The sequence below is a fragment of the Ostrea edulis genome, chromosome 1 (genome assembly GCF_947568905.1).
Source record: "Ostrea edulis chromosome 1, xbOstEdul1.1, whole genome shotgun sequence".
Classification (NCBI taxonomy): domain Eukaryota; kingdom Metazoa; phylum Mollusca; class Bivalvia; order Ostreida; family Ostreidae; genus Ostrea; species Ostrea edulis.
This window is the reverse complement of record NC_079164.1, coordinates 95,152,149-95,162,270: the sequence shown is the minus strand read 5'-3', so window position 1 is coordinate 95,162,270 and position 10,122 is coordinate 95,152,149. Positions and strand designations below refer to the sequence as shown.

At 37.3% G+C, this 10,122-nt stretch overlaps 1 protein-coding gene across 1 annotated transcript; it reads left to right on the top strand.

The window, feature by feature from the left end:
• The first annotated feature begins 2,497 nt into the window (after positions 1-2,497).
• LOC125672960 (uncharacterized) lies at positions 2,498-9,274 on the top strand. Its single transcript, XM_048909164.2, has 5 exons — positions 2,498-2,668; positions 5,450-5,899; positions 7,037-7,164; positions 7,447-7,637; positions 7,795-9,274. The coding sequence occupies exons 2-5, from the start codon at positions 5,462-5,464 to the stop codon at positions 9,219-9,221; spliced, it is 2,184 nt and encodes a 727-aa protein (XP_048765121.2). The 5' UTR covers positions 2,498-2,668; positions 5,450-5,461; the 3' UTR covers positions 9,222-9,274.
• The last annotated feature ends 848 nt before the right edge of the window (positions 9,275-10,122 follow it).

The following is a 10,122-nucleotide window of genomic DNA, read 5'->3' as shown; positions in this document are numbered from 1 at the left end:
AATAAGGTGAATGAAAGTGTTTTGAAACTTAAGACAAACTATAAGTGAACAATAGGAAGTCTGTTGCAATCCTATGGACATGGAACATCTAAGAGATTAGTGTCTCGTTGAATTTTAAATCACTTATAGATAACTGATTTAATTCTTATGATATGGCTTTAGAAGATTAGATATTTCTGTGTTCATTTTAATTCAGAGAAGTTTTAATTGTTCAACTTTGTAACATTTTGGAAATCCCTATAGCCATACATCACCTGTCAACTTATCAGCGATTCTGCAGCACCACACTGCAGTATTGTAATATGATCCCTTTACCGACCGTATTCTGGTCGGTGATTTTGCAGGGTTTATAAGTCTCTATGTTTGGCATTATTAAAAGTATTAGAGAGAACAATAGAGACTTGAGCAAGTCTACATTTCAGCTTACAGGGCCTTTAAATAAACAAACAACAAACAGGTTTCCACGTATTGCCTAATTGCCAATCAAGTTTTCCTGCATTGTTACTGAGAAATTGTAAACATTCGACAAAAACACCTCTATACTGTAGGCAGTATGAAAGTATGATTTAGAGCGCGGAGAGAGAGAGAGAGAGAGAGAGAGAGAGAGAGAGAGAGAGAGAGAGAGAGAGAGAACACAAATATAACAATCCTCATTCCAGCTCATAACTTTAAAGTTTAGGGGTCAGCTGATCATATATCCGAGTCTCATCAGATCTCTGTAATTGAAAAAGCTGCCTGTGTTTTTGGTCATTGGGTACTCAAGACTTCGGACGCATGAATTGAAGTAGGATATTGCCGTGTTTATGTAAGATTTTCTATTATCTACATGTAACCGAACAGCAATGTAAATCGGTCTTAATACATGAAATGCACCAATCAAAAGACGTTTTTACAGGATTTCAAATTTTGGGTGATGTTTCTCCATTGAATTTTCAAGTAAAGATTTGTGAATAAAGCAATAATAAACTTGGTTTCATAGATTTTGTCCCCTTCTAAATATGGTATATGATGATAGATTCCCCCCCCCCCCCACACACACATTTTAGGTACAAAAACACTGGTGAATTAATTGTAAATATTTATTCTGATGGTTTATATCGCTCAACACAACTTGATAATATCATGCAGAGTTTTTATTGCAATTTATTGTGGGTTAGTTTTAAAGAGTCCCCCCCCCCCCATTTAGAAATGAGAAAATTTTCATTTCATGTGATTGTGTGTGGTGGCCTACATTTTTGTTGAAATAGATTATGATAAACGATGTTTTTAAGCATATTTTACAAGAACCTTCCTTGAGAACTTTTGTATCTATTCTCCGTTGCAAAAACATATACATATATTTCCAATGTCAATTAATTTGGCAGTAATTTTAGCACAGTTCTATATTTTAAATAATCTCGGTGAATCATCGCCCATGTTGATGTACTTTCATGTAAATCTAGAATTTTAATATCTATGCATTCTCTCACTAGAGGGCGTATTACGCTGCGCTACAACACCTCTGTCAACGTCTGAATGTCAAGATTCTTGGCAAAACTTATTTCTACCTATTGCATGATAAAGTATGATTTTACAAGTTTTAGTGTTAAGCTTAAAATCTTACAGTAAGTTCACAAAAACAACGAATTCCATGGTTATTCTAGTATTATTGGATGAATGAATATTTATATAAAACCTTTTAATTCGCTCAGTTGTTTCATATTTACCAGCTTCTGCATTTATAAAATTCAGACAAGTGTTTGATTTGCTTAGATATGATCATTACAGTTTGATATGCTAAGTTAGTTTTAGTACGTTTTGATATGATTTTTAGACGTTGACAGAGGTATTAGTGGAGCGTAGCGGGAACAATAACTCTGGGTAGAGATTGATATTGAGTCAGGTATCTTAAATGTTACTAGCTGCGATTTCTCCATTTAAAACACAAAGAAATAGATTTGGAAATGAACAATAGAAAACCAATTGTCGCGCAAATGTTTTTCAAGATTTCATTTGAAATGATTACTCTCCAGTTTTGATTATTTAAATAAAAATATCGATATTCCTGAAATGAATATTCCAAAAATATTTTTATACTGTGACACGTTCAACATACATGTTCGAATGTTTTTAATAGAACTAGAACATATACATGTAGATACATGAATATAGGCAAAGAAAGTGTGATTTTAATGCTCGTTTGTCAATTTGTTATTGGTGATTTCTGAACGGTAGAAATTACAATCACCTGTACTATCACAGGCTGTCATATTGTATTTTAACTTTTCACTTAAAAAAAAACAAACCTAAGCTGACATTTTAGTTACAGTTTATGATTTTACTACCAGATGAACGCGGAAACTCGGAAGACGATGTGCTCTCTCTCTGGTGCATCAAATGAACTGAAGCTATAGGGTGCGTTATGCATCTGTGCCTGATAAAAAAAATCACGTGGTACCGGCTTTCTCTTGTACAGTCCCTGTGTATTGCCCGGTACCAAATACTTAGAAGTAACATCATTCATCTTCTTCTACTAAAGGTGCACTGCAGCGGTGATTAATTATTGATAGAGGTAGCATCTGTAATTTATCATAATTTATGCTAATTTCTTGGAAAGTTTACTCTGAAGTTTAATAAATACCCGTACATCGCAATTAAGGCGTTTAAAGGCAAGTGGAAATACGAAAAGGTATGTACATTATGCAACTGTATCAATGTGGGTTTTTTCTTCAAACAATTATCATGCCAAACTAATGAAACAAGAATAAATATCTTTCAAAATATAGCATTTAGTTATGTTTACTCTGTTTTTCCTTAAATTAAAACATGCTTTCTAATTAAAAAAAAAAACACCTAAAAGTTCATAACTCATAAATTTTTAAAATATTAAAATAAGTAATTTAGATATGAGAAAAGTCTTTTATTTTTCGAAGAAAAAAAATATACCTCAAGCCTTTTCATATTACCTATCCACCAACGCATCAGAACATGTGACCAGCGACATGAATAACACGGAATTGTTAAGTTTTCGGGAAGACCCGTCACTTCGTCAGGAGGATAGACTATTTACATAGACGCAAAATCCACATTAATTCAATTAAAGTATATAATAGGGACCATTTTACAAAAGTTTTTGCGATGAAAGACCAAAAATACTTTTTCCAATTCATTCAATGAGTCCTTTGTTTTCATGTGGCAAATGTAGAAAAATGAAGAGAGAAGTTGCATAGAACCACATGATCACATTTTTGACCAATGAAATCAAAGCATTTCCCAACAATTCTTATTTTTATAAATCGAAGTTTCGCCGGGTGTTGGGGGGGGGGGGGTACTTTCGACTCTTCCTTTCATCAGGCATTTTTCTCTTCATACGATATAAAAAATGATAATATTAATCATTGTTCAATGATGTTGAAATCTGGAACCAATTTAACATTGACCCACGGTATGCAATATTTATTATTATAGTTTCTAGATTTGACTACTATCAGCATGGCTAATTGAATAAACTCTGAACAACAGCTGGTCGATTTTTAAATCTTGTGAAATTCACTAAACACGATTTGGAGATGTTAAATAGATTTTGAAACTTTGTGTAAGATTACAGTAATGTATGAATATGTAAGGTTCTTTACACACAAATTATAATTTCGGGTTTCCTCTGCAAATTTACAAACGATAAAAGTAACAATTAAAGACGCAACTAAAGTTGGAAGAGGGGTGTGATGTCACTTGTGTGACCCTGCACCAAGACCATTTGCCCTATATCTGGCTGAATGATAAAAAATCTAGAAATATTTGTTCAGACCATTATTTGTTACGGAGAAACAATGACGTCACAACTCGTTTGGCTCCCCTTTTCCATGTTGCATACTACCCATAGTTCTCTGCGTCTCACAAGTGCGTGCAAACAAAATCTGACTGAAGTTTGCCCATGTTGTTGCTACGGCATTATTGTTTGCTTCATATGCATTCCATATTTTCTTTACAATCGTTCATCAAATTACATCAAGTGCGTTTTACTAGATTAAGGTGCATGTACCTCTACCCTCACGTGACTTTGCCTTATTATGGGTCCAAACGAGAAATATTATATCAATTTCCATTTACTATATTTTAATTTTAACTTCATCATTAACAAAGGAAAATGCATGTGTGGCCACCTTATTAAAGATGTCAGACAAAACAGATGTGCTGTATATGTAAACATAAGAAAATCGCACATTTTTGTCAAACTGTAAAAGGCACATAAAAACTGGTTAAAATGATAAAATTAACAGTTTATATATATATATATATATATATATATATATATATATATATATATATATCAATTGTAGACGTACAATAGACACCTACAGCTGGCGACGTCTCAATGAGTGAAGCATTCTCGACGGGATGTGAAACCAAAAAAAAAAAAAAAAAAAAAAAAAAAAAAAATAAATAAATAAAATAAAATAATAATAATAAAAAAAACAAACCACCAATCAACATACGAGTTATTGTCCTTATTGTAGATAATTAATTATTGATGAAAAATATAAACTCAGTATCAAATACATTACTAATTTTTTTATTATACTCGGTGAATTCCTGCAAAAGATATATTTTCTAGCCTGCATATAAAGTTTAATGAAATAAAGATTTTGCAAAATCTAAAATAAACAAAAAACATATGCCGTCACATGAGGATAGAGTTATCTTATATCTATATTTTATATTGTTTAACGTCCCACTCGAAAATGTTTCACTTATATGGAGACGTCACTACTGCCGGTGAAGGGCTGCAAAATTTAGGCCTATGCTCGGCGCATACGGCCTTTGAGCAGGGAGGGATCTTTATCATGCCACACCTGCTGTGACACGGGGCCTCGGTTTTTGTGCTCTCATCCGAAGGACCGCCCCATTTAGTCGCCTCTTACGACAAGCAAGGCGTACTAAGGACCTATTCTAACCCAGATCCCCATGGGATTAAATAATTACAGGGCATGAAAATAATTTCTACTTATTATATACGATGAAAAAATTGAAGATAGCGAGCAGTGATCAATTAAACAAAATTGAAAGTAGGACAAACACGGGTCACTAGAACACCAGAGGTGAGATCGGAGTAAGCACCCCCTGTTGACCGGTCACACCCACCGCAAGTCCAATAACTTGAGTAGACAAACGGTTGGTTGTTGTCAAAATCAATCAGTATTCACGTTCTTTTATACTTCATGTCCTACAGGTACATACAAGATGAGTGAAACTTGCCTTGTGTGGGAATCCTCATACAATTTATGAATTTTATTGTTATTAGTAAATATATCCATCAAATTGTCATTTACACCCCCAAAAGCTCAGTTTTTTTTTAATGGACCATGTCTTTTCTCAGGGTTAGCTCATAACGTAAAACAATAGGAGATACATTCTGGACACAACGTCACATCTTCTGGTTCTTTACACATGCATTTTGGGTTTTTTGTAGTTAAACTTAAGGATGTCGATGAGGAGTTGTTCTGCCTTGTTTGTTGTTGTCTGTGTAGGAGTGTTTAGATCGTCTTTTGCTTTGTTGAAACCAATTCCGTTTCCGGCGACTCTACAAGAATGCTACGAATTCCGGTCTTACAACATGACACCGTCCGCTGAAGTGGCTTTAGAAATACAAAACTTTTGTTACCGGAATTACAAGTACAAACAAATAGCTGACGGGAAAATTTGGTCCGGTCCAAATATCACAAAAGAGGGGCTGAACTACATAGACAGTTTATTTCGACGACTCTTTATCGAAGCCAGACAAGTCCAAACATTCAAATTGAAGTCTAAACGTCAAAAACGACAAGCAAGATTTCCAGGAAGATACAGACAGGAAGTGCGAAGTCCAGGTGCATTCCGGCGTTTTGCTGACTGTCTTGGGAGATTGAATAATGATCGAAATGTGAGTGTTACATTTTAAGATCGTTTGCTTGTTGTTGGTTTTTTCCCCATTCAAAATCAATATACCCGTGTTTGAACATCACAGGCTGTAAATTTTGACCTAAGCAAGGCGCTCAAAGCTGTAGAAGTGTGTTTTTTTTTAATTAAATTGTGTTAAATTCTACCCCGACATGGAGCCCCCGCTTTTAACGTCATATCCGGAAGACCTGTGACTTTAGCTTCTATAATTTCATTGCGCACATCCCCAATTTCATAGGTGCTCGGGTCATGAATAATGTAAATAAAGTCTATAGAGCTGTAGAAAAAATTTGAATTATGATTGTAAATTTCATAAACGTTTGAAAATTGACTTCACCCACCGTATGAAAAAGAAACAAGGCTTGGAACTAGTTAGTCCCCTTCCGTGCCCCACGAGGAGTAAATCACCAAGAAACCGACTAATTTACCACCTATTCAACTTCGTTGAAAAGTGTCCAATTAAAAAAATTCAAATAAAATCATGCATAACCATCTACTACCGAAATTCGCCTCATTTCTATTATTTCCAACAAGATTTTCAAAATTCGCTTTACCAATCATGGAAGTTGAATCATCACTGAAATGATATCGACCGTTCCGGATTGATCCGATAGTTTCGAGTGAAGCGCGGCCTATGGAAATGAAATTTATCAATTTTCAAAACGTTGTTTTCTTCAAAATCGTCAAAAACATTGACGGATGATATATTTCACCATTCATGAAATCATTGAAAGTTCTACAGGGTCAAACTCTCATACAGAGTTGTCGATCCTTACAGTGAGCACTGTAGGGATCGACAACTCTGTATGAGAAATTGCTACAGGGTGTGTCCTATTTACCTTTTACTACTACATTTTTGTTGATTGTCTTTTTTCTCAGCGTGTTGAGTAGCCTAATGTTGATTGGGGTTTTTCTCTCAGCGTGTTGAGGGGCCTACTGTTGAGTGTCTTTTTTCTCAACGTGTTGAGGAACCTAATATTGATTGTTTTTTTGTCTCAGCGTGTTGAGGGACCTAATGTTGATTGGTTGTTTTTTTTCAGCGTGTTGAATAGCCTAATGTTGAGTGTATTTTTTCTCAGCATGTTGGGGAGCCTAATGGTGATTGTTTTTTTTTTCTCAGCGTGTTGAGGGGTCTACTGTTGGCCGTAATAGATATCAGACACTGGCCGCCTACCACACTGGTGTGGTATTGAGATACGCTCACGGCGGACCTGCTTTTCTGCCGTGGCATAGAATTTACCTGTTACTGTGAGTCATTTTTTTGTTAATATTTGAGCATCAGTCCAGGTATTCTTCCCCAAGTGAATGATCGTAAAAGTACAGCGATGTTTACATCGGAACAGTAAACATAGCGTCTTTAACTTGTAACGCTTCATCATCATATTCTGAAATATTATTGTTAAAACAATTGATAATAAGATAAATTAGATTTCAAGTCTTCATTGTAAATTGTGTGTAGAGAGAAATCTATTAGATAAGCACTGATATTAAAGTATTCGTGCCACTGACGCCTTTCCTGATTTAACACAGCTTGGAAACAGCTTGTGGCGCCCCGATTCCATACTGGGATTCCACTTTAGATCACGACATGGTGGACCCTACAATGTCTATCCTTTGGAGTGAACAGTATTACGGTAATGGTGATGGAGAAGTGTTGAACGGGCCTTTCCAGAATTTCCGGGTTGTACCTTCACGTCCTCTTACACGAGACATAGGAACAGGCATGTATTGAAAAATGATTCGTGTAAAGTTTCTCTCTCTTATCTCTGTATTTGTGTGATGGAACGAGGTGAGGAGAGGAGGGATCGGATTTGAACCATGACTCTTTATTCATTCCCTATCACTTTGCATTTGTTAATCATATTTGTACATCTTTAGGTAATGGTGCCTTGTTTACCAAAGAAGGGTTAGAATTGGTTTTAAGTCGAAGAAGATTTGGAGAGATCTCGGAACCAAAACGTGGACAAGATTACATATACAGCTTGGAGGGTCATCATAATGGTGCACATACCTGGGTAGGAGGTCACCTGTCTCTGGATAGTACAGCAGCTTTTGATCCCGTGTTTTTCATGCACCATGCTTACATTGACGCTGTTTGGGCAGTTTTCAGAGAACAACAGATACAAAATGGCATTAACCCGGAGCGAGATTATCCCCGACAAACACCTCCTGGACATGATGCATATGACTTTGTGGACTTCAGACCATATCTAAGAGTTGTTAGAAACATTGATGGTATGTCTAACTATTTTGCAGATCTCGTGAGATACGAGCCGTTCCCAACTTGTGAAAACAATTGCAATCGTAGCCCCCATATCTATTGTAGTCGACGACGTGCTCGCTGTATATCAGAAGAGCGTCCACGGACAAGAGCAATGGGTACAAGAGCATTTGGAGCAAGAGCAATGAGAGAAAGAGTATCGCCCGGCATGGAAGAAAACTCATTTGCGGGTGCAGAGGCCCTAGCTGTTCCATCAGATGCACGGATGCGAGCTGTATCTAAAGGTCCAATTCAGGGAGGTTCCAAGTTCCGCGCATCGCCATTCAGAGACACTCGCAACCGGAATGAAACCATTGGCAACGCTCCAGTCGCATCCGCCTTGTCAGCTTTCAGTGCCCGTGTGAGAGAGGCAAGAGTTCGACGTGACACCTCTGTACAGCTTAAAAACGTCACCAATACACACACTATCACTCATAAGCAGTCCATCTCTTCCCTTGAACGATCTTTTACAAATACATTTATCCTTGATGGAGAAGTCGATCTGAAACGGTGGGTCTATGCACCTGTTCGCATTGTGTACAAACGATCATTCGATATTCAAGGACATGATCCAACCTCACACACACATAAACACCTAGATTCCGCTTGTCATGCAGTTCAGTCTGGTGCAACTAAAGTGTTTGTTGGTTCCGATGGTTTGGATTATTCAGGAACTTACAAGGAATATGGCATAGTCGACGAACGACAACCTGTTTCCGTCATAACAACAGCTATTGGGGTTAAGAACCCGGATTATGGTGAAGGAAGAGTTTTGCTCACTTCGTATGATTCCTGTGGGAGAGCATGTCGACCTCTGTGTCTGACATCCGTTGATGGAAGACAAACTTATAAGCAGTGTTCTGGGACATTCAAAATATCTTCAGCTCTACCGAAGATGTATAGCGAAACCTACCGAGATGCTGTGGCCTTAAGTGATTGGGAGACCCGAAATGTTTTGGAACTTGAATCTTTCGATGTGACTCCTATTGTAACATTTATATGTGATAACGTAAACTCATGGCCATGGGATTATCAAAATCTATAATAATGATAATAATAATAATAAACGATATATTGCAATAAAACAACGAAAGTCTATTTCTGTGTGGTTTTTCATTCACTTGCGGTGCAAGTTCAGGTTAAAACCTTATCCGAAAGATGCAGAACTTTCACTTGCAGTCAAGGAATTCACCCGGTTGTAGCGAATGCTAGAGCACACTACAAAATGCCTTATATGCTTTTAAATTAAACAAAATCCATTAATTCCGGACTTGCTTTAAACATTCTTTATAAACAATATGAACTGATTTCTATGTAATAGACCAAGAACATGATTGTAACATTTATTGGCCAGTCTAATTGTCCCCTCCCTTCTCCTTACACTCGAGCACAAAGAGAAGCTGAAGGGGTGGTTTTAATTAGAGTCTTTATTTGGTGTCCCCTTCCATTAATGGTCCCGTGGGGTTCCGGGATAGAATAGGTCCTCAGTACCCCCTTGCTTGTCGTAAGAGGCGACTAAAAGGGGCGGTAATTCGGATGAGACCGCAAAAAACCGAGGTCCCGTGTCTCAGCAGGTGTGGCACGATAGAGATCCCCCTGACCAAAGTCCGTAAGCCCCGAGCATAGGCCTAAATTTTGCAGCCCTTCACCGGCAATGGTGACGTCTCCTTATGAGTGAAATATTCTCGAGAGGGACGTTAAACAATATACAGTCGATCAATCAACCTTCCACTATTGTTCTTGGGATCCGGGTTAGAATAGGTCTTCAGTACCCCTTGCTTGTCGAAAGATGCGGTCCTTCGGATGAAACCACAAAATCCGAGGTCCCGTGTCACAGTAGGTGTGGCACGATAAAGATTCCTCCCTGCTCAAAGGCCACAAGCGTCGAGAATAGACCTAGATTTTGCAGCCCTTCACCGAAAATGTTGGCGTCTCCATATGACTGA

What these genes read in the sequence shown, in the direction of transcription:
- LOC125672960 (XM_048909164.2), top strand. Translation starts at nt 5,462, where the DNA reads ATGTCGATGAGGAGTTGTTCTGCCTTGTTTGTTGTTGTCTGTGTAGGA. An exon ending in GATTGAATAATGATCGAAAT is followed by an intron (nt 5,900 to 7,036) that starts GTGAGTGTTACA and finishes TTTTTTTCTCAG; the next exon opens with CGTGTTGAGGGGTCTACTGT. An exon ending in TACACGAGACATAGGAACAG is followed by an intron (nt 7,638 to 7,794) that starts GCATGTATTGAA and finishes GTACATCTTTAG; the next exon opens with GTAATGGTGCCTTGTTTACC.